The sequence below is a fragment of the Danio rerio genome, chromosome 17 (genome assembly GCF_049306965.1).
Source record: "Danio rerio strain Tuebingen ecotype United States chromosome 17, GRCz12tu, whole genome shotgun sequence".
Lineage (NCBI taxonomy): Eukaryota > Metazoa > Chordata > Actinopteri > Cypriniformes > Danionidae > Danio > Danio rerio.
This window is the reverse complement of record NC_133192.1, coordinates 29647188-29669174: the sequence shown is the minus strand read 5'-3', so window position 1 is coordinate 29669174 and position 21987 is coordinate 29647188. Positions and strand designations below refer to the sequence as shown.

At 37.1% G+C, this 21987-nt stretch overlaps 1 protein-coding gene and 1 long non-coding RNA gene across 5 annotated transcripts in view; one reads left to right on the top strand and one right to left on the bottom strand.

Moving 5' to 3' along the window:
• htr1d (5-hydroxytryptamine (serotonin) receptor 1D, G protein-coupled) overlaps positions 1-19073 on the top strand; it is a 31253-nt gene extending 12180 nt beyond the window's left edge. Inside the window, exon 2 of one of the 2 annotated variants that reach the window (XM_005158780.6) lies at positions 16779-19073. In XM_005158780.6, the coding sequence (XP_005158837.1) occupies positions 17389-18549 (1161 nt within the window). In that variant the 5' untranslated portion in view covers positions 16779-17388 and the 3' untranslated portion in view covers positions 18550-19073. 2 annotated transcript variants of the gene reach the window in all.
• The window catches only part of LOC141378581 (uncharacterized), a 101233-nt gene that overhangs the window by 25983 nt on the left and 53263 nt on the right, over positions 1-21987 (bottom strand). The window contains exons 4-5 of one of the 3 annotated variants that reach the window (XR_012393433.1): positions 7844-7940; positions 7244-7758 (exon numbers count right to left, since the gene is read on the bottom strand). The exons of 1 other annotated variant lie outside the window; for it this stretch is intronic. This is a non-coding gene — a long non-coding RNA (uncharacterized lncRNA). Of the gene's footprint in view, positions 1-7243; positions 7759-7843; positions 7941-15075; positions 15876-21987 lie in introns of those variants that run through there. One more of the 3 variants, XR_012393435.1, reaches the window with a different exon arrangement.

The window sequence follows — 21987 nt, the reverse complement described above, 5'->3', positions numbered from 1 at the left end:
TGCTAACAATGTGAGTGTGAATGCCATTTTATATTACATTTATTGCTATACTACTGAAAGCAGCAGCAGATAGTTTACCTTAGATCTTGAAAATAAAATAAATCATTTGAAATTGAACTTTAGAATTGTGACTCGCATATCTTTAGCCCCTTTCACACAGTGATACCGGTAAATTTCTGGAAAATTTCCGGAACGACTTTACCGGTATATTGAAAAAAGCGCTGTTCACACAGGCGAGGACGTAACGGAAATTTTCCGGAAAAGAGCATTCACACATCCATTCCAAAATACCGGTAAATTCTGACATCATTCACCACAAATGAGCTTTAAACGGCTGCGCTTGTATTTGTAAACATTTGACTAAATTACAAACTTTGTGGATGATCAATATTGTGAACAACTTTCGCAGGATCACTTTCGCATGTCGAGATGTTCATAATATGTGCGTGTGCAGGCGCTCATAGGCGCACGCAAAGCTTGAAGGTAAACAAACAACGGCTTATCATAAGCATCTCATCGATGATTATTTACACAGTTGGCATTACGAAGAACATATAAACGTGATCTGACTAACTTCTAGCAGCTAAATGTGTCTGGAAAAATATTCAAAGGCTTTTATCCTCACAAACCGCGCGGACGTAAATGCGTCTGACTGTTGTGATTGGCTAAAGCAGACGTCTCACGTCAGCACGTTCTAGACGTGCACGCGCTTATTACGGGAATCTTCCTTCTGCATTCACACAGCGCAGCATTCCGGCAGATTGCCGGTAATGTTACAACTTCTCTTTCCGGAAAATAGCCAGAATGAATTTACTGGTATTTTCAAAAAGGACCTGTTCACACATACAACCTTTCCGGAAAATTGCCGGCAATTTTCCGGAAAGGTCTGTATGTGTGAAAGGGGCTTGTGATTCAGCATGTAAATTTAATTATGTTAAAGAGGTTTAACATGTATTAATTAGATTAAAAACCTTACCATTTTGCGCGCGAGTGCATATTCTGTGCTTCTAAATGATTGTTTAAATTTCTGTAGTTTTTCGTCTGGTGCAAAAAGCCAAATTGCTCATCACTGCAAATCTCATCACGTAGCTTGTTGTTAGGACACGTGGTTACAATGTAACTTGCTCACCTAATGTTTATGTTCATAATATTTATATTACTTGCTAATTAATATCCACATGTGGAATTCTGAATGTACATCTCATTTCAAAGTGTGTTGTACTGTCCACCGGAGGTCGCATTTTAGTCACGAACGCATGCTTTGAGTGCCTTTCTGAATGAATGAACGAAATATGTGGTTTTCCACCTAGGCCAGCCAGGGTGCTGAAATATAATTGGCTAAAGTGGCAGTGGGCGGGTAAAAAGAACAAAACAAAGACCATTCTACCATGTAACACACATTTACAAAGCAGAATATATGACTTTAGTATTGTTTTTCAGATAAACAAGAATGTTTATTTAGCATGTTTTTTAAATCTCTGCAAACATATTATGGTATTTTTATGCTTTAGAAGAGTCAAAAACATACATAAAGCACATTTAATGTAATTATTTTGAAAAGTACATACTGTAGTATGTGTGCATGCAGAACAGAAAAAAAAATAAAGTGCTACTGTTAAAGTTAAAGTTAGATCCTTTGAAATGGAATTTTTAGTTATTCTCAAAATAGTATGTGGTAATCACTTTAAATCACTGATTTAAATGTGGTCTAACTAATTAATCATTACAAGTGTACATTTGTTTTAATAAACAGTTTAGGATATAATTTTAATAATGATGCAACCTTCCAGTCAAATAATGCCACCACGAAAGTTCATATAATGTTTGTGTATATCTTTGAAGATATATAAATGTCCATTTTTTCATTTCAATGTAAATCTTCGGAAACCGCGTGATTTAGTGCCTTTCAATGCAGATTGTGTCAAAGCAACTACAAAAAGTAGTTCAGAACATTAAGCAGTTCCATTTTATTACTGTATTTCATTAAGACTTGAAAATTGTGTTCAGTTTAATAACAAGAACATAAACTAAGGTGCAGGAGAGAGCAATACAGATTTAACAACATAGTGTAAAGACAAAAATGGACTTCAAACCTGACACAGAACTTAAACACAAAAGAGATAATGAAGATAAAACTAGGGTCAGGTAAACATAATGGGTAATCAAGACTGCAGGTCAGAAATGGCAACAAGGAAATAAGAGACTAAATAGAAAAAGGAAGACGTGAAAAGTATAAGGGTACATTTAGACAGCAGTGTTTTTGAAAAGTTTCTTGTACAGATGTTCAGACAGTTGTAAAAACTTTCACACAGATCTTCTAAATTGACTGTATATGCATGCTACGCCAGTAGCTAACAATGTCACTTTGTAAAGAATCTCTGCATTTTCCAGAATTTTCCAGCATTGTAATTTTGGTTGTCAAATACTCACACACACATGCCTTTATAACTCAACCCCCCAAGTACAGATCAATAATGAAAGCCTTCGATTGCTTTCCTGAATTTTTATGCTCATTTTATACAAAATTTTTTTGTGTTTAAAATAAAAAAGATTAACATGTATAAATACGCACCCAAAACCTAGAGTGTCCACTTTCACTATGATTTGAATCACGTGAACAAAATCTGTTTGGGAAACGGCGTTTCACTGTGGAGTGCGTCTGACAGTCACGCACCGCTACATGAACTGACTGTTTTGAGGATTGCATAGGAGGGGCAACTGTGCCTGTATTGGAGAGGATGGGAATCCTGGTGTTTCTTTATTTATTTGAAAGGCTGTATCCGAAAGCACCTACTACTCACTAGGTACTGCACTTGAATTTAAACGTACTACTCGGCCGTTAGAAAGGTACGTTCTATACATTATGAATGTGAGCAGTATGAATAGAACTCAGACATACTACATCTGCCATTTTGTCATGATCTTGTGACCTACTCTTATGAGTTGCATCGATTCACTCCCATTTTTGAATTTCCTCGAAGGGCATCATGGGATATCGTAGCATCCATCCTATGCACACTTCAGAATCTCGCGGCAAGTAGTAGATATAGTACAATATAGTATGTGATTTTGGATGCAGCAAAAGTGTTTCCATGCCTAAATAAAATAAAAGCATAGAACAGATTCACATTAAAGAGTGAGGCGCCCCCTGGTGGTTCGGCAGTATGGGTTGTGTATAGTAAAGATCAGCTCTTTCATGTTTATTGCCACCCTTCATAGAAAGATTAAAATTATGAGAGATATAGGGGAAAATATCTTTATGGGATGATAGTGGGATAGAATTGTAAAATACTGGGAAAAACAGGAGGGTTGACAGGTATACTATAGACTTAACACGGAATACATATTCACAAAATATCACCATGTCACCATTTTAATGTTTCAGTTTGCATAGACTTTACATAAATACCTGTTTTAGTTTTTTTTTTACATTGTAAGGTACACAAAGGGTTATTGTTTTGTTAATGAACAGCCAAAATGAATAAAAGTTGGAAATGGCATTAAATGTTAACATCTAATAAAAGTCCATAAAAAATAACTTTATATCTAATAATAATTAGTTAGAAAAGACCAAAACATAACCTAATATTGACAGTTAAACCTTATTTGGGGTCATAGTATCTGCAGGTATACAAGTCTATGTGTGTGCGCCACAGAAAAATATAGGTTTGGAAGCACATAAAAGTGAGTTAGTGTATTTATTTTTTTCTTTAAGCCCCTCTGCAGCTCTACTCCTAAACTTCAACACACATCTAACATCAAACAACCACAACTCATTTTATGATTGAAACGATGAAGGCTTATCTGCTTGAGCTATTTTAGGATTGCTACCAGTCTAGCCTGGGATTCTGAGTTCTGCAATGTAATTCAGTCGGAGGTTTACATGATTAGTGAAGGTTTAAGAAGACAACAGATGAAAATCACATGAACGCTCGGAGGCTTAGGCGCTTTTGCGGCTTAGCTGGTTTAACGCAGAAGAGATGCTGACTACATTTTAAAACACTGCATCAGTCAGACCGTTCATTCTTTGTTTCTACAGTCAGATTCGATGGACTTGCAGAGATATTGATTGAGCAGCCGATGAGAGTCGACAAGCATTTTGAGTTTTGCACAGCAAGCTTCCAGATTTGAGGTGACTGAGGACGTTCCCATGAACAGATCAAAGCAGAGTTCAAATGCTGTATCTGACGGATTCATTCTGGCTATAAAAGAAATGTCTTTTATTATATGCTCAACGCAGTTCAGTCTCTAAACTGATCCACCTGAGCACAGCTGCATTTGCCTTTTTCTTTAGATAATTGCACATTTTTTTCATTCAATCGCAAGCAGTCAATGAGCAAAACTAAATAGTTTAATCTGCCTAAATTCACATTGACATCGATTGTTCTCTGATATATCGATCAGCTCAAATGAACAAGGGCTGTTTATTGATATTTACAGATCTCAGCATGTCACTCTGGCTATATTTCATCCGCGATCTTAAAGCTCTGAAATCTATCATTCAAATGCAGCGCACGTTGCCCAGAGTCTGTGCCGTTTGGACCAAAGCCCAGGTTTCAAACTCAAGCCACACACTTCACCTGGTCTTCAATATTTAATTCACAAAAGCAAACAGCCGTCCTGCCTGAACAAAACACATTCACACTCATGATGCCTGGCCTCTGTTAACGGCTGGGTTCATAAAGACGTGATGAATCACTTCTACGTTCAGGAGGTTCACACAGAGATGGAAAAGGTCAAAGAGGCTGAAAAATAAATTTGCAGGGCTGAGCTCTTATTTGATTGGAGAAACTATAGGGATGTGATAACACTGTGGTAAACACTGTTTTCTCAAGCATGAGCCTTCTATCAGTTCAATCGTTTGCTATCTACGAGATGCTTTTCATCCCAAAGTGACCCGTGGTGAAGTAATTACAGGGACAGTCCTCTGGAGCAATGTAGAGTTCATGGTCTACATTACCGGGCGTAAAAATCATCGCAGTATGTGATAGAGAAGAGAAACAGACTGATTATATTATATCATGCAGTTGATGGATCTTCCGTAAAGCTCGATTTAAATAGCACTGTGACACCATGTCAGATAAAAACCCCTTACTATGACATGAAAGTTTACCCTCCATCAGAAGACCTTAGAAACTCAATAGCACTGCATAGCGCTCTACAAATTAAGGTCATTGCTTGCGCTGATATCGAACTGGTCCTTGGAGCTTTTTGCCTGCTAGAATCGTAATCCTTCAGTGAAGACAATTAGAAGTGAAAAATCAATTTGACTGGCTCCATGCACAAATGCAGATATGCGCTGAGCAGTTTGACAGTGTAGTCTCTGTGTTTGTGTGTCAATTATATTAGCAGACCGCAAGTGGATTGCTGCCGCTGATTCTGATATTTGTATTTTCCCTACTTATTCATTACCTTCCATAGATTTACAATATTGCTTTTCCCCTCTCCTGGAGTTCAGACCTGCACTTGCCCAGCCAATATTTTCAATAACCACATAGTGCACTGTCGAGCATTAATGAGTACATCCCTCACAGATCACATTAAAAGTGGGTGTCATATATAAATAAATATTATACAATTCTGTCAACAATTTATCTAGACCTTTTTTTTAATTTAACTTTAATGTTCATTATTTTGATTTTTGGTACAGACAAGAGCTGAGTGATTAGTTGCTAAAAGATCACAATCGAGATTTATGCGCATGTTCTTATTTCTAACTTACAGTAATCTCTGTATGTCTATTAAACTGTTGACAAGTTTAATAACAGCAGACATTCAGATCTTTGTTCATATATATAAGGAGTGGTGCAGGGAGTAGTGTTTAGGTTTCTCCCACAAATCCAAAGATATGCTAAATAGGTAAAGTGGGTAGGCTAAATTGATCGTAGTGTATGTGTGTGTGTATGTGTGTATGAATGAGTGTGTATGGATGTTCGCCAGTAATGGGTTGCAGCTGGAAGGGCATCCGCTGCATAAAACATGTGCTGGATAAGTTGGTTAAATCTGCTGTGGTGACCCCGGATTAATAAAAGTACTAAGCCAAAAGAAAATGAATGACTGGGGCTTCAAATACTGGGGTCGCATGGTGGCTTAGTGGTTAAAACTGTTGTCTCACAGCGAGAAGGTCGCTGGTTTGAATTTCAGCCAGGCCAATTGCTTTTTCTGTGCGGAGTCTGCATTTCTCCTCATGTTCGCATGGGTCCTCCGGGTGCTGCAGTTTCCTGCACAGTCCAAAGACATGCGATATAGGTGAACTGGATTAACTAAACTGACCTTAGTGAATAAGTGTTTATCTGAATGTGAGAGTGTATGAACGTAAAACATATGCTGGATAAGTTGGCCGCTCACTCTGCTGTGGCGATCCGTGACAAATAACAGACTAAGCAAAGACTGAAGGAAAATTAATAAATTTATATATATATATATATATATATATATATATATATATATATATATATATATATATATATATATATATATATATATATAGTGTTTTCAGTAGGCTCAACAGTTTAAGTAAGTCGTGTTGTAAATTTGGGCAACCCAAAGCACATCTGCTGCTTGTCATAGCTCTGCCCAGCAGGCTTTTAGTTCCTCAAGAAGTTTACTTCAAGTCTCTAGTTGTACTTAATTCTACACCAGTAAGCTTTTACACACATCAACACCCTGAATTACACAACGTCTCCACTCACCACTGATCAAAACTTCATAAAGTTCAGAGCCAAAGCCAAACACAACAGCAAGGCCGAGAGTGGGAGGAGATGATGATGAAAGACTGCAATGGAGGAGGTCAAACGATATCAAAGAGACATGTGAAGCCTGCCGGCATACTTCACACCAAGTTTTTATTTTTTCCCTCAAAATGTTACACTTATCAGACCTGACAGGAAAAGAGAAAGGTCAAAGAATCTCTCTATTGGGTTCTGGGTAGATTTGTATGACAATTTGTGACCTACTTGTCTGAGACAGACATTTACATTTCAAATTTACTATTATGTCATGGGCAAAGGGTTTTAAACAGGCTTTCATGAAAAAATAAAGGAGAAGAAAAAAGAAGAGACATGTGTCCTTGCAGAAGTGTGAAGTTCTGACCTGATTATAACTTCTTGTAAGAAATGAAAAAGTATGCTACAGAAATACCTACTGACGAGTCTAGGACATACAGTCACCTTGGGGATACTGGACAAAGTCACCTTGGGCAACCATTTACCCATTTCCCACATTCAGACCACACACTTACTTTGCATTAAATGAACCCTTTAATACCATTTACATCATCTGAAAATATAAATATATTACAATAGATGATAAAAGTTATTTTAAATTATAACAATATTTCACAATTTTTAGCAGTTGATTAAACCAAATAAATGCATTTTTTACTTGTTGACAGCAGCTCATTGCATCTTCAGTCAGTTCATATGAACTGTAATATAATAATCAGACCTCTAATAAACGCTTCAGTCCCCAGCGAAGTAGAATTTCACTGGAATGTTACCCTTTAACGGAGCCTTTGCAGTACTTTGCAAACCAACTCACCTCATTAAACTGACAATGGCAGTCCTTCTGCCTTCAGGCCACAGTCGTGCCCACAACAGCTTGCTCTTCCAAAAGAACACACTCTGCTTTAGAAGTTTAGAAAGTGTCTCAATGTATCAACTCGATGCTGCACTTCCTAAATCCCATCAGATCACATCTTCCTCGACAGAGTATGGAAGCACAAAAAGTCCCTAAATTCAAATCTTTAAGGAAATGTACCTTCCAAATGAACATCAAAACCTGTTATTCCACAAATGCCCACAAAAGGTGCTTCTTAATAGAAGTGTGAAATGTTGGTGTTTACCTGATGAATCATCCAGAGTGGTGGACGAGGCACAATGGTTTTTTTGTTAACTCTGGACCAGTGGTCCTCCTACACAACTGAGCTGCATCTAAGAAGTCTGAAAAAAAAAATTGATAGTATTTGCATGCGTGTCGCATTTGGTTCAGCGAAATATGTCCCTTATAAATGCTGAGAGATTTCAAGACCTCTAAACTGCACACTCATAAAAGCTGATATTGAGGTCATGGATATTTTTATAGCATTCAAAAAGGAGTCACATCTTTTATGAAGGATTTAATAATGGTCGTTGATAAACATAAACGTAGCTATGAGGCTTTAACTTAATTATGAATTATTTGTGATATATTGCACAATCACCAGCCACTTTATTAGGATTCTAAAGCAAATTGAAACAGCTCATATACATTATAACTGTAATGAAGGTAAGGTCAAAGCCAAGACTGAATCTATTTGCAGTTGTTTATTGAACAAGTCAGCAGTGCCAAAAGAAAACCCACAATTACACTCATTTAAACACTGTAAAAAGCAATTAGTTGACTTTATTTGAAAAGGTGAGTAAACCCATTGCTGATGAAGCATTTAATCGACTTTAAAACAGTTAATACTCAGGTGATGGCTGAACTCGAAAGAGCTTTGGCAACAGATAAGCTTGTGTTACTAATGTTATGTTAATATACAAAGAATAACATTCATTTTATGACAAATAAAAATAAAGCACCAAATCAAATGTACCTTTCACTTGCTGTATTCAAATTAAATTATTACTACAGTCATTATTGCTATAACCATTAATAATATCAATACTAATCATAACATAATAATTAATTTTAGAGTGATTTCTGAAACATCATGTGAATGAAGACTGGAGTAATGAAGTGGAAACGTTTGACCTGTAGTGTATATGAATTTTTTGTAGTACAACCTTATTATCTGAAGTGCAGTTTTTTAAATAGATCTTTTCCCTGTTCAGAGCTAAACTGGTGTGCAACTCCAGCGGTGTTGAATTGATTGCTTAATGAGATGCGTTATCTTGTCGTTTTGTGCTTTTGTGTTTCATAGATGACTTTTAGGGGACTTAAATGTGTTTGCGACATTGTAAAGGTGCAGTATTCTAAAAATGACAGATTTTGAATGACTTCTCTTGCTGTGGCTGAAAGGATCTCTTTAGTCTTTATCTGGGAAACCTGCTGTTAGAGGGTTTCAGTCACTTTTCAACAGTTTACCATCTTGCAAAGTCAGTAAAAAGTAAGGCTGCCAGTTAAATAGGGCTTGTCAGATAATTAAGAAAATTTCCAGGCGCTAGATTAATTGAGGTTTTCCTTTCTTCTTTCTTATTTTTTTATATGCAACTTCAGAAAACATGTTATTCATATTTTTTCTCAGAGCTGTAATAATATTAATAATTTTAACATAATATTGGGCGTCACGGTGGTGCAATGGGTAGCACGATCGCCTCACAGCAAGAAGGTCACTGGTTTGAGCCTTAGCTGGGTCAGTTGGCATTTCTGTGAGGACTTTGCATGCTCTCCCTGTGTTTGCATGGGTTTTCTCCGGGTGCTCCGGTTTCCCACAGAAGTCCAAAGACTTGGTACAGATGAATTGGGTAGGTGAAATTGTTCGTAGTGTATGTGTGTGAATGGGAGTGAATGGATGTTTCCCAGTTATGGGTTGTTGCTGGAAGGGCATCCGCTGCGTAAAACATAAGCTGGATAAGTTGGCGGTTCATCCTGCTGTGGTGACCCCAGATTATTAAAGAGACTAAGCCCTAAAAGAAAATGAATGATTGAATAACATAATATTTGATAAAATGTTGAATTTCATCCAACTGGATCACAAATTGGCTTTGTTTTCAAGTGATGAGTCATGTTGAATTGCAATCTGCTTCTGTAATTGATAAGAGTGGAAAAGGTCTTTCACTCCTAAACCTTCAAAAACAGAGAGTTGTTAATATGTCACACTGACTAAATGGTGCCCAGTCCATCAGCCAACAAAAAAGTTTTTGGAAGACTAAGATTTAACTCACTGCAGATGGACCTGAGAGGCACGACTTTTTATCCTGGCAAACTCAGATGTGAGGTTTTTCTGTTATCACCCGTAAAATGTAAGAAAGTAAAAATAAAAACATTACGAAGCAATTGAGTGCGAATCATTACCTTCTTTTGAAAAATAGCAATGATAAGATTAACGCACCAAACCAAAGAAGTAACTAAAAAAACCACAAGCACGCAGGATAATCTTCAGAAACTCAGATGTGAGGACATGAAAACTTTTGTGTGAATGTGTCAGTATTGTTTCAATCAGGGTTAGTTACTTGTTACACAAACTGACGCAGAATTGCAAGACTTACACATAAGCTGACTCGCACCTCAAAAACATACAAGACTGACATCATTCAGTAATATCCAGATCTGCTCTGTTACCATGGCTGCAGTTGGGTTTATTTTATAACCACTGGCAGACAAATTGTGTGAAAAAGATATTTAAATATGTAAAAATAAACCCTTGTCCGTGAAGATTTCCCACTCAGAGAACAAACCGTTTTCTTAGTCCATTAAATAGCAGTATAACTTTATTTGTTCTTTTTATTAGCATCATTTGGTTTGACTTTTTACTTTTATTTGACTTTGTACTTAACTGCAACGTAAGTATCAGCACTAAGTTTGCATTAGTAGTTCTTGTACTCTTTTTTTGTCTGTTTATTATATTTGCTCTTAAATTTTCGGCCCCCAAAAAATTTACATTTACAGAATTTGTCTGTCCATTTATCCAACCGTAATTGAGCTGTTTTTTTCCCTTGTGTGTGAACATGTATGATTTTCTCATCTGTTGTATTTAAACAATATTTCAATGTTAAAACCATTTTTTATAGTGACATACAGTAGAAATAATTGTTGAACAAGTCACCAATTTTCTCAGAAAACATGTTTCTAAACATGACTTTAAATTTCCCCCAAATGTTGGTAACAATCAAAAGAAATACATATATGCAAAGAAAACAATATTATTTAGTTTACAAATTAAGTTATGTGTAATAAAATTAAATAACACAGGAAAAAGTATTAAACACATGAATAAAGGGAGGTGTATAAAAGCAGGGAAAGCTCTGACAGCATCTGAAATCTCTCAATAGTTATTTAGCAACCTACTGCCCTTCGTCAGTATAAATTAATATTCGCTGCTTTAATCTAACATCAACATTACCAGGAAGATAAAGATGAAACCAGAGTAGACATTTCTGCAAGACAGTAATCCAAAACAGCCAAGGAAACTCTCAAATGCTTTCAGAGAAAGAAAATCAAGCTGTAGAATGGCCCAGCCAATCACCTGACTTGAATCCAATAGAAAATGCAAATGAAAGATCAGATTTAATAGACGAGACCCACAGACCCAGCAAGATTTTTACACTCTGTTGAAGTGTGAAAAAAATCATATCCGTGATTTCATTCTCCATATGAGAAGTGTCTTTGAGCTGAGTTCAGTACTTTCTCTTTGTGTCATTTCATTGTTATAGCTCATAACAATTTTTCAGATTTTTTCAATTGTTTTACTTTTATGTTTTTATTGTTCGGGTTTTTACCAAAATCTGATTCAATTCCATTTCAACAGGTCTATTAGAATATTTTTCACAGAAAAAAAAAACATGACATGTTCAATATTTTTTTCCCCACTGTATTTTGGATAAGATGCACTTTTTCTTTTTTTTTTTTTGATTATTTTTTCTCAAACATTTTTTAATGGCATTCATTAACACTGACTTCCTCTTTGTATCCAAACAAATAGCTAAATTGGCAAATGCAAAACATGACAATTTCAAAAAACCAAATACATTTGAATGTTTTGTTCTTTTGAGTGTGTGTGAGCGGTCAGCACTAGAAATGCGTGTCAACACATTTTGTGTTTTTTGACAATTTGCTAAATTAACCTGACAGTCTCAAAGTGTCAGATTCCTCCTTGATTTATTGACCTGAGTTTTTAATGTTGTTATTGTGACTTTCACCAATTACACAGAACCAAACAAAAGTAGAAGAAAATGTTGTCCAACATTTGGAGGCTGGTAATACCCTTGGGTCGGCCTCATTAGCGTGCAGCCCGTTGGATCTGCTGGTGTGGAGATAATCCGCTGTTGTTTCCTGCCGTCTCACATGAAGTATATGCTAATGATGACACTGTTTTACAGAGATACACGCCTCAACAACAGCACTACATTCTGTTCTTTAGTTTGGAGATTTTAAATGCCCTCTACCATCTGAAACACACATTTATTAGTCATTGCACAATTCTCACAAGATTTTGACCATGTTTCAGATTATCATACTCCATAGCAAAATATCAAAACAACAGTTTTCTTGTACGGATCATTAATTACACATGTTTCTTGAGCTCTAATTTTGCATATTCAAATGATTTCTAAAAAAATTATGCTACTCCAAGGACTTAAGAAGAATTTAAGAATTTTGAAAATAAAGAATTACTGAAAATTCAGCTTTAATATCACAAGAATGTATTGCATATTAAACTCATTCATTTTTCTTCGGCTTAGTCCCCTATTGATCAGAGATCACCACAGCGGAATGAACCGCCAACTCTTTCAGCATATGTTTTATGCAGTGGAAGCCTGACTGGGAAACACCCATACACTCTCACATTCACACAAGCACTTATCACTACAGCCAATTTTGTTTACCCAATTTACTTATAGTGCATTTCTTTAAACTGTGGGGGAAACCAGAGCACCTGCATGAAACCCATGCAAACTTGGGGAGAACATGCAAACCAGTCGGGACTTGAACCAGTCACCTTCTTGCTGTGAGGCAACGCTGCTAACCACCGAGCCACCTACCACCACATATTGTATATAAAATTAAAAATGCAATTGTTTTAAATGAATTATAAATTTCACAATATTTCAGTAAGCTTGTAACTAAGGGTGTTTTCACACCTGCCTTATTTAATTCAGTTGAATTGTACTAGAGTTCGTTTTCCCTCTTGGTGCGGTTCGTTTGGGCAGGTGTGAATGTAGCAATCACACTCAAGTGCACACCAAAAGCGGGCCAAAAAAGCGTACAGAGGTTCGTTTGTGTTTAGGAAATATGATCAATAACATCTGGCCAATTAGTGATGTGGATTTTGTCACATGACTGCATTTTGATTCTTTTCAACTGGTTCTGACCAAAGCAATCAGTGTGGTGTGAAAAGGACCCAAAACGGCAGAAAAATGCTACAATGTCATTTGTTGCCCTTGGTCCAGACCAAATGAACTGAACCACAGATGTGAAAGCACATTGAGACTTTTAATCTTGAATTCAGCTATTTAGAAGCTAAATTATATATATATATATATATATATATATATATATATATATATATATATATATATATATATATATATATATATATATATATATATATATATAAATAACAGTTCTGTCTGGTTCTCAAATCTGATTGGCTGATAGCTGTGGGATATTCTGCAATATCAGAACTTCTACAGCCTCTTTACCCTTTGTGTATTACTCCGCCCACATACAGCCAGCAAAAAGCAGACACTACAGATCTAAAGTTTAAAAGATGCTCGCTCAACTGTTTAACTGTCAGCTTATGATTTGAATCCAATGTGGAAGAAAGTAGTTCCTCATACAAAAGGGTTTTTGAGACTCTCCATGTTTGATTTTGTTTTTATATACACAATTATGCCGTCAAACTGATGTATAAACGCAATATCACACTCGTAGCAGTGCCATATGGCTGTATATTGGCACTGGTAGGGGCACTATTGCATGCCTCCTACCAGTGCCGATATAAAGCCATATCGCACTGCTACTTGTGTGATATTGCTCATATATATATACTCAAAATTGTGAGAGCAAAAAAATTATGGGAAGGAATTATTGGACAGAATTGATAGTTTAAAAAATGCACTCGCCCTCTTTCTTAATATTTTTCTTTTGGCAAAAATTGGTTTCCATTAAGGGCGTCATGGTGGCGCAGCTGGTAGCACAATCACCTCACAGCAAGAAGGTGGCTGATTTAAGCCCTGGCTGGGTCAGTTGGCATTTCTTTGTATGAGTTTGCATGTTCTTCCAGTGTTCGCATGGGTTTCCTCCGCATGTTCCGGTTTCCACCACAGTCCACAAACATGCGCTATAGGTGAATCGAATAAGCTAAAATTGGCCGTAGTGGATGTGTGAAAATGTGAGAATGGGTGTTTCCCAGTGTTGGGTTGTGGCTTGAAGGCATCCGCTGGAAGGCATCCGCTGCGTAAAACATGCTGGCTAAGTTGGCGGTTGATTCTGCTGTGACGAGCCCTGATTAATAAAGGGACTAAGCCAAAAAGAAAATTAATGAATGGTTTTCATAAATTCAATAGAATACACACAGCCGTGATGAGCAAAAGAGACTTTTAAAAATATGACATACAGTGTATGCTACCTACTACTGAAACAGTATTCTATTGTATGATTGAAGGTGGAAAATTTCTGTGAACTTTATGCCAAAAAATCTGTCAGCTGAGCTGTCATCCTGAACCTGGAATATTCCTATTATCCATGTGCCATTTATTGGGTTAACATGCGGTGTGTTCTCCGAGTCACTAAGCGTATATCCTGGCTACTCGACCAACACCATTTACCAGAAAAAGTGTCAGGTCTTATTGGGTTGTATGACCTTTATGCTTTCAATTACAAGTACGGAAATAGCATGTTTTATACATGAAGGGCAGAGGACATGTTTACTTTGCAGAATTTCAATTTCAGATCCGAATGCTTGGCCCTAAACAGCATCACATAGAATTTAAATTGCACCACAATTATTATTTTTCCCCCCACCTAGTTTGGAATGTATGGATTCATGACATGTTTTGATATGTTTTCCAGTAGGGTTTTCTATAAATATTCAGATAGATGCATGCTTGTTTCTAACTATGAAGAAAAGGGAATGCGTGTGCGCTGGGACTGCAAATGTTTAAGTGAAGATGCTGGCAGCTGAAATGACTGATGTGTGTGACCTGACGGCAGGAGAGTGAGCACCGCAGTTTGCTTTCTTTTTTGCCACCAGGCCAAAGCTGGATTGCTTGCAGGTGCCACGACACATTGTTAGTCAGACAGAGAAATTCTGGAAACCCTATGGTGACAGGTTTCCCCTGGAGGCACAATACTCGAGATACTCATCAATCAAAGCTTGAGCCCGAAAAGCAGAGCCAAGGGTAAAGAATTATGTAAATGCAGGCAAAACTTGCTACTTGAATTCTCTTGAGTTTATAATGAAGATATCAGAAAAATAATGAATTCCATTTGCAGCTCAAGTAAGGAGAACAAGTATGTGAGGTTGTGCATGCACAATGGGTTTCATTACGGATGGTGTGGTTGTGCAAGAATAAAAATCTGAATATGACTTCCTAATATTTTTAAGCACTTCTAGCTTTCTCCTGTAATCCTACAAAACAGCATGAAGGAAGATTAAGAGCTCTGGAAATTAAAATAGCACTCCCCTGCTGTTCACTACCTACTCACCGCTAATTTAAATGAATAAGTTATTATGTGATGTTTACACACACTTTTAAAGAAAGGGCCTAATTATATTAATTCTGGTAAAGAAAGGGATGAATTCAAGCTTTAACCTCACTTTGCCACATAAAATATACTTTAAAATGCAAACATCATAACACTATCCTTTTATTTACCATATTTGTCAAGAATGCTGTGAAATGCAGTGCTCAGATGCTTTCCTAAATGTGGACTTTTACTATCCATTTCAACATCTCTCTCCAAGCATCACGTGTCTGGATGTTATTCTATTTGTAATAAACGAAGGAAATAGAACTACATTTTGACTTCAAGATGGGCACTGAATCAACTAAAGTCTTTTCAAAAAGTTTTTTCAATGACATATTGACAATGAGAAAGTGTGAATAAGTTTCAGGCTGCAGTTCACTTAGCGGCCACCGGAGTCAATAACACTGCATACTAGGCTTTTGAAGTCTGGATGAACTGGATGTTCCTACTGACTCGACTTCAGTATTGTGATGTATTTCCAGCTGGAAAAAAAAATGGTTGTATTAAATATTGAATTGAGGGCTCCGTTTGAACAATTCCTACTCACCATCTCTCACTTGCAGAAAACAAAAGATAAGAGAGCAGTGGTTTAAGATATTCTGCCCAGGCTATCAAGCTGATGTCACCAGAGGAATTCCATTTTCCAATTTCCATTTCCAATTTTTAATTCTATACTACTTGACAAAAGTCTTGTCGTCAATCCAAGTTGTATAGGTCAAGATAAAGGTCAAGGTGCTCCAGGATTGGCCAGCCCAGTACCCAAGTATAAACATTATTGAGCATGTCTAGGTGAGATGAAGGAGGAGGCATTGAAGATGAATTTAAAGAATCTTGATGAACTCTGGAAGTCCTGCAAGAACGCTTTTTTTTTGCCATTCCACATGACTTTATTAATGTTAATTGAGTCATTGCAAAGATGTATGGATGCAGTCCTCCAAGCTCTTGGGGGTCATACACAATATTCATTCTTTTTTCACTGCAGCATGACTTTGTTTTCTATACTGTACAATATTTCTGTTAAGCGACAAGACTTTTGTCTAAGCAAAGTCAGAGCTTAATATAGTAATAAAATAATTAAATATCAAGGCACGATCATATTTTATTTTGGCAAAATAAGCAGAATCTAGAGGCCTTTGCCTTTTGTAAAGTCACCTCTGATACCGAATGATCAACTACAAATCAAGTTATTATTTGCTGTTCCTTAAACTTGGATTGGCAACAAGACTTTTGTCAGGTAGTGTATGCAAGTTTTGAAAAATTCATTGATCCTCTGATTTATAATCATCTTACAGATCCAACTCAGTGTGTGTGTGTATGGAGAAAGACCAAAATCATGAAGTGTTTTCTGGAGTTCTCAGTTCTTTTCCTCTTTCTCTCTGTTTCAGATCTTCACTTGGATTGATTTCTTTCATCTGGACTAACACCTACACAGGGCCAAAACGAGAACTTTCAACAGCTTTTGGTGTTCAGGGAAACTGCAAAACCAGCCATCCGTGGATGTACAGGGAATGAAGGAATATTCTGTGCCATTAGTCTGAAACAACAGAGCTTCTGCTGACCAACTGGAGAATAAATTAAAAAGTCTTCCACCAGTTCATATTACCCAAAATTGAGGGATCTCCCATTAAAGAAGAATAGCAGAATAAGGAACAATAAAGAAAATAATGAGCAGTGATTTAAGGGCTAAAGGAATATTTTTATAACTTAAGTCAAGTACAAAGAATAACGCCGGACCCTTGTTTGTTCTGTGGCATTTAACTTGCTGGGTTTCAAAAACAAAGCAAAAAGAGCACAAAAAGAGTAACAGCACCTTCAACCATGAATTACCACTCACATTTATCAGCCATGACCTTCACAAATGTAAAGCATTACCAATATCTCCAACAGCCGAACTAGAATTACTCTTTCACCTCGAGATGTTTTCATGGGATAATTAATCCTTAACACCAAAAAAATCATGCATAGATGATGTGAAGCGCTGCTGAACCATGCAACATGGATCTGTTCAACAGCTCCGATGAGTTTTTCCTCATCAATGCCACAGTCAGTCCCACAACCCTGGAGTCCTGGGACGACGCCACGCTCCTCAGTCTGCAGATCTCCATCTCTGCCATGCTAGCAATCGTCACTTTGGCCACAGCTCTGTCCAACGCTTTTGTAATCGCCACGATTTTCCTCACACGCAAGCTTCACACCCCTGCCAACTTCCTGATTGGCTCTCTCGCAGCGACAGACCTCCTGGTGTCCATTTTAGTCATGCCGATCAGCATCGTCTACACGGTCAGTAAGACTTGGACTCTGGGTCAGATTGTGTGTGATATCTGGCTATCATCTGATATAACGTTCTGCACGGCCTCCATCCTGCATCTATGCGTGATCGCGCTGGACAGATACTGGGCCATCACGGACGCCTTGGAGTACTCGAAACGGAGAACCATGCGGCGAGCAGCGTTGATGATTGTCATAGTATGGGTGATCTCCGTCTCTATCTCTTTACCTCCTCTATTCTGGCGGCAGGCGAAGGCTCATGAGGAGCTCACGGAGTGCATGGTCAACACCGACCAGATCTCCTACACGCTCTATTCCACATTTGGCGCCTTTTATGTTCCCACGGTGCTCCTAATGATCCTCTACGGGCGTATCTATGTGGCAGCTCGCTCCAGGATCTTCAAAACACCGGCGACCAGCGGAAAGCGCTTCACTGCTGCTCAGCTCATCCAGAACTCGGCAGGCTCTTCGCTTTGCTCGCTGAACTCCACTTCTAATCAGGAGGGACATCTTCATGCTGGAGGAGGAGGAGGTAGTGGTGGTGGTGGAGGAGGAGGAGGAGGGTCTCCTCTTTTCACGAACAGTGTGAAAGTGAAGCTGGCTGACAGTGTGCTAGAAAGAAAGCGTCTTTGTGCTGCTCGGGAGAAGAAGGCCACCAAGACTCTTGGGATTATCCTGGGTGCGTTTATAGTGTGCTGGCTCCCATTCTTCGTGTTTACGCTGGTGATGGGTGTCTGTAAAGACTGCTGGTATCATCCTGTGCTCTTTGATGTGTTCACCTGGCTGGGATACCTCAACTCGCTCATCAATCCAGTCATCTACACTGCCTTCAACGACGACTTCAAACAAGCCTTCCACAAACTCATCAAGTTTAAAAGATGCTACTGATGTTACGCATCCCTGCCCTGTGTTGACACCTTCACTACTTAATTAGCGGATTTCTGCAGAAAACACCTGAATCCTGTGAACATTTGTCTGTCATATGATGTGGAGGAGCCAATGTATCCCAATGTTAGTTTTTCAGTGAGCTCCTAAACACGCACATAGTGTCCGGTCGATGTAGATTACTGTTCTCATGAGACAGCTTGTAAAATATTGTGCCATATTGTTGATGCTTCCTTGTAGTTTAAGAATGCATGCTAAGATTACCAATCCTTCGCTTGAGAGCAATGTTCTCTTGTCTCTGTAAACAATAGCTGTCTATAAACTGCTTTAATGACCAGGAACAGACTGAAATCAAATTGAGACTTTATTTAAAACAGATATAAATAAATGAAGATTGGTGCTCCCATGGGAACACATACAGTACCATATATATGGGCCATGGAGGACCATGCTGAAGATCACGGACATTAGCCTAGCCTCCCTAAATAAAAATGTTCATTACATAATATTAAAAAAAAGAAGCTTTACATTTTGTGGTTTTATGTTTTTGTGTGAAAGATGTTTGTTATCACTTTTGATGTCATGAAGATAAAAAGCAGGATCCGGGCTGTGTGGCTCATTTCAGGTCATGACGCAGCAGAAGAAAAGCATATAATGATCAAAAGTTCAAAATCTGGATGTAACAGATGAGAGGAAATGATGGGTTGTGACACAAGGTGCAGCTTTAGCTCTTTTTTTGTCATAAAAGTGCCACAGAAAGAGTTTTTCTAGTATCATTATAACATGAAGGTCATTATTTCTGTCAAATATTCCAATAATGGATTGGATCAGAAGGTTTTTTTTAAAGAAAACACAGCAATAAGAGCCTGTAGACCTGAGTCAGACAGGAATAATGAGGCATATCCCCTGATCGTGCTGCCCGCAGGCTCTCAAACAGCATTTGAGAGTGTGGGGTAAATCTGCGCTGGCCTCAAGATAGATGGTCTGTATATTCACAGTCTGTATATCAAGAGAAAGAGCTCCTTCTCACTCATATACACAGCAAGAGTGGGGTCACACCCCATAAAATAGATCTTTAGAGACTCATTATGATTCACAACCACCAGTAAATCCAAACACGAATGCATTAGTTTGGTGTGTTTGGTACATGAAAGCTGGTGCAATGTGTATGATGCTTATCAGTGTGTGGCAGTCTTGAAATAGACTAGAAAATCAAACAGATACATCGGTGTGATGTAGAGAACAGCCACACATGGCAGGGATTTTCCATTGACAACTATTCTATTTATAAGGCTAATGACATTTTATGAACCAACATCAGTGTTTTACAAGGAAAAAGAAATATACTGTTGAATTTTATTGCATGAAAATAGAGATTTGTTTATTTTTATGTTCCCTAGCCTGAAGTCATAGGTTTGACAATAAATAATCCAGCATGGCATGTTTTCAGTGTTGGTCTTGCTGAAAAACCAGCATTTATGCTGCATTCAAAACAACACTAGGGTGGTATACTTCCCATATTAAGGGCTAAGAAGCCAATAAAGAATATCCTGTTAAGCATGGATGACATGAGAGTACCCTATAAAAAATGCTGGGTTAGTATAACCAAAATTGGGTTAATATGGACAAACCCAAATGTTTGGTTAAATTTGGTCCTATTGACCTTTTCTTCTTGTAAGGGCAGGTGCGCAGCCATTTTAATCTTTTTGGCTTGAGACTTCCGGTCTCATTCACTTCCATCCATTTTTAGACGTTAAAAAGTAGTTAATTATGCTGCTTGCTGTTTCAAACTGATATTTTATTATTATATTATTGCACTTTTTATGTATAGTCATGAACACACTTGTTTGTAGAGCACATAGATTGACCGTTTTATTATTCTCAGTCATTTCCAGCCTGATCTGTAATTATTTTAAAAAGGATTTAAAATTTTAAAAAGAAGACCCACCCCTTACTCTAACTGTCATTGGGTGATGTGCAAATCGTACTAAATTGTACAAATTAGTTTGTATGAATTAGCCACTAAATCAAAAAGTTACGAATTGCCTTCAGATTGCGTTGTCATTTCTCCCATAGGCGACTGAATCGGAAGTTGTAAAACAATCCCAAAAATGAGTGCACTTCTGCACTGTAGAATAAGGTCAATAAATTCTACAAAGAAAAAAATGACCAAGCTGTTTGCTTTGTCCACATTTTACCAAAAATGACCTAACATTACTCAGCATTTTTTAGAGTGCAAGTAAATGATGATGAAACTTTAATTTTGGGTTGAACAACTTCTTTGAAAAAGTTCTCATTTGTTTCATTCAAGTGTTCATAACTCCTTACAAAACAAGACAAATAGATAGAAATTACATAATCATTGGCATGCAGGAAAAGTATTTAGTTGAACAATAATCATGAATAGCATAGCTCATGTTATTTAGTTTTGAATAACTTAAAATAAAGTCAACTAAAATAAAGAGTATATATATATTTTTTATTTGCAGACTTTGGTATTTTGATCACAGAGTCTGAACCTATAACCATAAAAATGGGTATAATATAGACCAAAGCCAACAGAAAAAAAAAATGAATTAGTGTAGGAAGACGTAAAAAACCCTCCTTTCTTCTGTTGAACCAAAAATACCTTTTATTTTTTTAGTTTTTTATTGGTGTTTGACAAGACAATACACCATAGTATACAACACAGGAAAAAATACAGATTGACTTATTTTTCTTATCTCCTTAAAATAAAATAAATTAAATGTATGAATTATAAACAAACATATCCTCTGAAATAAAAAATATATATATAGTTGAAATAAATTAAAAATAAAATACAAAAATTAAAAGAAATTGTAAAAAAAAAATAATAAATGAGCTAGTTTACGATAAGAGCTAAAAAAAAACAATAATAATAAAAATTTAAAGTTCACATTAAGGAGTCAATATTTCCTCTTTCCAATTAATTACTGTGTATTAGATCTGATATCAACTGAACAGGGTAAGCCTTTGATATAAACCAACAATATCTTGCGGCAACAGTAACTTTTTGATTTAGTGGCTAATTCAAATCATTCAATTTAGTACAACTGCTCATTGCCTAATGACAGTTGGGTTTAATAGTGGGGTTTGATGCCACGTTTCTTTTTAAAAATCGTACATTTTTGTATGACAGAACTCATCCCAATTTGTATGAATTATCCAGTAAACTAACAAAACTCAAAATAGCTACATTACTTCCTGAGATCAGGCTGATAGTCACTGCTCCTGTGGTCATCCACAATGACACAGTGTATGAGATAATCGATTTCTGCATCCTTATCCTTGTGAGGTGGCACAACACCCAAATGTGAAACAGTTTGTGTCAAAATCGAGTCAGTCAGTAATTTGCAAGCTGAACTCAACCTAAGGATAAATACATATTGCTCTCCATGTAATTGCTGTTGAAGAAGCAAT